The 6518-nt window shown below is 45.9% G+C and overlaps 1 protein-coding gene across 1 annotated transcript in view; it reads right to left on the bottom strand.

Moving 5' to 3' along the window:
- The window catches only part of LOC142577726 (uncharacterized), a 6908-nt gene extending 1192 nt beyond the window's left edge, over positions 1-5716 (bottom strand). The window contains exons 1-4 of the mRNA XM_075687179.1: positions 5673-5716; positions 1640-1661; positions 233-339; positions 1-62 (exon numbers count right to left, since the gene is read on the bottom strand). The exon at positions 1-62 is cut by the window's left edge and continues 295 nt beyond it. Coding sequence (XP_075543294.1) covers positions 1-62; positions 233-339; positions 1640-1661; positions 5673-5676 — 195 coding nt within the window. The 5' untranslated portion in view covers positions 5677-5716. The remainder of the gene's footprint in view (positions 63-232; positions 340-1639; positions 1662-5672) is intronic.
- Between the last annotated feature and the right edge of the window lie 802 nt (positions 5717-6518).

Raw genomic sequence — 6518 nt, forward strand, 5'->3', positions numbered from 1 at the left:
TGGCGCGGCTTCCCTATGAGCGTCGGGGGCGGCCGCCTGACGGAGCTGGCGTTTGTTGTGTTCTGCAACGGCAAGTTGTACAGGGGCGAAGTGGTCGCACAGCTACGCGCACATACACACACGCACGCACACACCTCCGCGAAGTTCTCCTCAGGGCCGCTAAAGTGCACGGCAAACTAAGTAGGTGGCTATAGCGGGATTCTCAAAGTTCATCACGATTCCGCCAACTTACCCCCTCCGGCGAAGAAAAATACGACGGCGATTGCGCTCATTGCGGCCATGCCGGCGACGCAGAGCAGGATGTCGCGTCCCGTGATGAATGGCACTTTCTTGCGCCGCCTGTAATGTTTCGAAGGTCATATTACACGGTTCTATAGTCGTCGTCTATTCGAAGGTTGACAAATGTTTAACGAAATAATGAAGTCGAAGTTTCGAAGCTGGCACGCGTAAGTGAGACTGGGTGCTCTTATAATGTAGCTGTCGCGGTAACACGAATTCGTGCATGTGCAGGGAGTTTTTCTTAGCCGCACCTAATTTTTAATAATTGCAGGCAGCAGATAGCACAATTCTGACGCTTGAGTTTATTTACTCGATGAGGCGGCCATTACATCGACGAGAAATGAAAATGGTTGTTTAAATAATCGCCGTAATTAAAGTGAATATCTTTTCAGTTATTTCACGGCACGCATTTCGATCTACGAATTGCAACTAGCGAGTTTGCAAAGTATATCGACTTGCAGTGACTTGTGAGGATGGCACAGGTTTGCGGTAAAAGCTTTCAGTAAAAACTCACTGCTGTGCCAATTACGTTTTTACGAAAGCGCTGTTTTATGCAAATGAAGCTCAAAAATAACTGGAATGCCAATGCATCTCGTCAGATGCTTTGAGTATTGTTATCTCGAAGCTGGTGTAGTTCTGAGAATTCGTTATGAGTGGATAGGCCTTGTATGCGCAACGTATGCCAGCGCCAAAGAAATAGTTAAAGCTGCCCTAGGAGGGCTAAGCAACAACCAGTTAGGGAAATAAAAAATAAATATTATAAGGTTTAGTTATTCTTTCCGAAAGCATCGCTGTGCGAATATATGAAAACGGCAAGAGAGAGCAAATAACTTTAAAAGATATGCGCCCTTTCCAATTGACAACCAAAGCTACGGCTAGTCTGTTGAATCTCCTTTTGCTTGTTACCCGCCGCGGTGGCTTAAAAATAATGGTGTTGTGTTGCTAAGCACTAGGTCGCGGAACCAAATAGCGAGCGCGATCCCTGGTGGTCAAAATGAAGCAGGAATCCCCCACTGTGGCGTGCCTCATAATCAAATCGAGGTTTTGGCATGTAAAACCCCAGAATTCCATAATTTTTATTGTTTACTTCAAGAATGAAATTCTCTGCCATTTTCGATGAAACACTAGGCTACCGAAAATATTGCTGCCGCTGATGTGTCGCACATCTTGCTTTCATCGTTAATGTGGGAGATTAATGTTGCTCATGTTCGAAAGTATGCCGTGCCATAAGTTGCCGCCTGGTATCACTCATAAGTTGGGATTCCTGCAAGTTGTATAGGGTGGTGCGAACAGTATGCTAAACAGAAACGTGTGAGTTGGGATGTTTCTTCCATGGAAGTGTCCAAAGAGTAATACTTACGTTTTCCGTTTGGAGGCAGCCTCTGCAAAAAAAAAAAAGTTTGAGAGTGTCACCGAGCTGTAGGTTGAATGACTATTGTGATTCTCGCTACTAGAGCTGAAAAAACATTTATAGGAGTTGGTTAACATGAAAGCGTGCTCTGTATTCCGTTATATTACACTCCCCCCCCTTCCCCACCCACTTCAAGCTCCCCCAATGTTTGCTATCTCTTACCCTCTTCGTCGGTGTCATTGTCTGATCTTGGAAGGGAGTGAGTGAGCGAGCTTCAATTTTGAGAAGCGTAATGCAACGCGTAATCTAACCTTGGCTAAAGCAACCTAACCAAACCTATAGCCTAACCTGACGAAGAGTGGTGGGCACTGTGATATCCTGGATTATTACAGTTGGGTCCCGAATGCCGCAGCAGTCGAGATGTACAGTATTCGCACTTAACTAACGCGACCACTAGCAAGGGGGGCCTTTCAATACAAAGCGAGGGCGGACTTTCGGTTCCTCAGTATATATATATATATATATATATATATATATATATATATATATATATATATATATATATATATATATATATATATATATATATATATATATATATATATATGAAGATGAGAACGCGAAGTGATTCCGCAAAGAAACAGAAACGACACGTAATAGCGCATGCCAGCACGACTTCATTCATCGTTACTGGGAACTGTCGTCGGAAAATGAAGTGAAAGGTTGAAAGGTAAATCTACCAGGTAGCGGAGCGGAGCTGCATAGAAGTCCTACGTTCAAATAAAGACTATTCATGGGCGGTTAATGGGGCTAAGCGCCATCTCTGTGAAGAGGGAAGACTTCCGGCGGAAGAAAAAATGTGACGCCATATGCGTTCAAAACAGAACTGACGTCATCTTGTTCTCAAAGGCGCGAAGTTTGATTCGGTGGCCTGCCATTCCAACTGTACATTCAAATTCCCCACCGTTCAACTTGATAGGGGTGCCGAGCTTTCAGCGCGGAAAGCAATGCAGTAAAAGGTCATCCGTACGGGGGTCGAAGTCGTACCCCTGCACAGAACATACTTTCTTTGGAGCCCCACGAAAGTTTTTAGGTGTGGAGTGCTTGTCCCCTTGTCGGACGCCAAGCCTGTCGGCCAGCGCAGTCGCATGAAAACAGCTAAGTAAACAATTATCTGGCGGTCGTTAACTCAACTTTTGAGTGAACAGGTTAAGAAACGATGAAACTACCCGCACGATCAAATTCCGACAAATGTGGACAAGCAAAACAAGACAACGTGTGCGGAGGGCGTATTGTAACAGGTGATCTTTAGGAGCGCGTATTTCTGCACCCTTCAAGAGATGCATTGCATTGCGAGTGATAGCGGCGTCAACGCGCCCTCTAACTGTGGGCGCTGAAAAAAGGAACTTATTTATCATGATAAAGTAAAATAGAGCTGTCTTTTCTTTTCTCGTCACGCGCATTTAAATTGAATAGGCTTTTGATTTTCCTTGAATTAATCTGACAGTGTCTCGTTTTAATTAAAAAAAACGCCTTTTTCTTTCCCAATGTTTGTTCCTTCCTCACATAGTCGCGCTTCGATCGCTGCTTCCATAACCACCCTTGCTGATGTCGGTAACAATTTGTTCTTAACCGCTTTTCACCCGAAGCTTCGCGGCGTATTTGGATCGACCTTGGGTTGAGCACTGACATCTGTCACTGTAGGCAAGAAGTGAGTCGTCCTTCGTCACACCCACCAAGCTAGATTATTGGACCAACAGCATTTCACAAATTATCGCGGCCACTTGAACACGGCAAAGCATTTCAACGATTGCGTGGGGATACACCGCGCAACTTCGAAGACCGTTCGAACAACGCCTATCGTATTGACCACGATTGCGCTTAATACGCCGTAAGCACATCGATGCGGCATTAACACCGTTTTAAATGATAGGGAGAAATACAGCGCAAGATGCAAGTGTCAACTGCCAGCTCGTCGATCTAGCGCGAGGCGAAATTGAAGTGGGCACGCGGAGCATGACGACCAGGAGAGAGAGAGAGAAAAAAAAGAAGAACAACGTTATATTCATGTCGCGAATCCGAGTATAAAGTGCGAGGCACCGTTCTGAGACAAGGAATATATTTTTTTTGAAGGGGGGGAGGGGGGAGAGGGGAGGGGGGAGGGGGCGGACGCGTTATATTTGCACGAACACGGTAGGTAAAAGCTAATCAATTGCGTACTTAAGCAATGCGTGTAAGTAGGAAAATACTTAAGGGGGGTGCACTGCATGTTTCGCTCGTCCTGTTTGGTCTTCCTTTCTGTTTCCTTGTTTTTGTGCGCTTTAAGTCAAATATGAATTCTTAAAAACTCGCTCGAATTACAGTTCTTGAATGCGCTGAATGTAGCTGCGTGGTGGAAGGAATACTCTGTATGAACAATACTTTACTGAATGAGGGACATTAGTGAGGATAAACTCGCCAAATAATTACAAAACACGTCATCAGCTTCAGCGCAGTGCGCCGGGAGTCATTGGTCGAGTAAGCTAACAAGGAGCGTTAAAAAAAAAAAGAAGAAAGAAAGGTATCGTTCACTTTGCGCCTCTTATCTTTACGTAGGGGACATTATAGCTGATGGCAACGATGACGGATGCATTAACGCCCCACAATGAGAAAGTGTCTTTTCTTCATCCGAGGCAAGCCGCGCGCGGTTGTTTTCGCTGCACAACAGACAGCCCGTGAGGCAGAGTACACATACGCATAATTTCCTCAGCATGCAGGGTGTCTACATCCACGCGACAAAAGCAGGCGTGACGACGTGGGCCTGCGGGACTCTCACAAATACTACCCTGTAGGGTAGAGTAAGGTGAGCATGCGCCAAAACAACCCGACTCCTGTGGCGAGGTTCACATCAACATCGACGTGTCGAAATAGTTGGTTCACAGGCAGATGCTGCGTTCGCGAGCACCGCGTTTCAGACGCCGCGTTCCAAGCGAGCTGATCGCGAGCTCGATTTTTCTCGGCTGCACGATTGTTACGGCTAAGAGCTTGGCCAGCGAGAAATTAGATCACGTCAACGCTGTTGGGGTGCGCTGCCTTAGGCCAACGTTTGGGTGAAACCGTTTGCATTGGGCTTACGTTACACGAGCATATATGAATGCCAGCATTTCGAACTATGTCCTGAGAAGAGACACTCTGAACTGCACATGCGAAAGCCTAGGCTCGAACACCAGTCTTTGTGGATGGCATTTTGTATTGCGCAGCTTCACAGCCGACTATGAGGGATGCTGTAGTGGCCCTTAAATAATTATGACAAGCCCCGGGGGTCCGTATTCGCTCAAATGCTCTTACGCGAAAATTGTCCGTAAGAGCAAATGTCAAGCAATCTTGATGCTCGACACGCTATTATCGAAGGTGGCCGACCAATGAAAAATAGAACCTACGAATGAAAGGCTGTGCGAATTCTGGCCCTGGTGTTCTTTAACGGCTGCTTAAAATCTAAGTACACGACCGTCTTTTGGATTCCACTGTCGTTGGGATGCGATCGCTGTGACCACGAATCGAACATGCCATCCCGTGCCCAGTGGCACTTATCTTTCGCGCGTTCATCAGTTTTTGACAGTTGCGGCAATCTGGCCGACAAGACACGGAAAAATCTTCACGCGACAATGAGCAACCTGTAATATGGGGTCGAATTCGTAAAGCCTTTCCCCTCCCCGTAAGTGCGCTTCGAAATCGACTTTCCACCTTCTCTAATAATGTGTACGGCATCAGGAACGATTCGAATTTGCTCTTAGGAACGATCCAGTGTACGAGCTTTCTGCAAGCATGGGCACAGTCTCTATCGCCCTGTTGTATGTAGCGCGCCCGACCTTATCGGGACGCGGACTGCGTCCATTGAATGCCATTAGCGAGTCTTGCAATTTTGATATCTTCACGAGGTTCTCTAGCCCAAGCCTGCTCTCATGTTATCTAATCGATGTAAATAAACAAGTGAGCCTGAATTTCAAGTGCTACAAAAACAATTGCAACGAATAATGGTGGAAGACGGAACGGTGCGACGTACCCATGGCGCCTCGCCCCTGCTCTTCTTTGCCGGCCCGCAGTGACCTCTGGTGGGAGCGTGAGTGGCATTGTTCAGAGAAAGAAATAAATGAAGGAAGTCGTTGTTTCTCAAAGAGCAACTGACTGTATCGAGTTCTCAATCTGAGCAGCTGTTTCCCTCACACATGCGTAAAATTACACGCATTCTTTTTTATAAAGTATGAGGAATTCCTCTCTTAAATATATGCGCGAAGTGTGCTGGTTGCTTGGCTGCAAGCGCATTGAGGAAAAAGAAGACGTTTTGCTTCAACACGGTTCTTGAGGGGGCACATGCCATTAAATAAGCCATCATCATCATCGTTATCATATTCCCCGGGGCAGTGGGTTACGTTATTTCTCGTAGAATCAACGAACTAGCCAACCAACCAAATAAACGTGACGTAACAGAGCCCAGGTCAATGTTAGGATAAACCAAATTGAGATAAAATGTATTCTTAATATTATGTCACTCCTGAATCGTTGCTGAGCAGGTTGGGATTGAGGTTTCTTGCTGCTTTTCTCTGCCCGCCACCTATTTCCGTTAGAAGTTTAGTTAGTATCAGTCCCATCTTTGCATCTTTAATTAACGTACCTGTTGAAGGCTCGCAACTAAATTATTCTTTTTTAACTACACCCTGCTTTTTCAGAAACCATGAATGTACGCTTGTAATGTTACTTTTTTGTTTTGCGTGGCATGAAATGCGCCTACTCATCATCAAAGCGTCCTCCATGCTTGTCAACCGCTGCTTTTAACCTTGCAGGTTCTGTCAGATAAAAGTCGTCTCCTGATAAGCGCCATAATGCAGTGAAGATACTTTGGTTCCCGCCG

This window comes from Dermacentor variabilis, chromosome 4, assembly GCF_050947875.1.
Source record: "Dermacentor variabilis isolate Ectoservices chromosome 4, ASM5094787v1, whole genome shotgun sequence".
Taxonomy (NCBI): Eukaryota; Metazoa; Arthropoda; class Arachnida; order Ixodida; family Ixodidae; genus Dermacentor; species Dermacentor variabilis.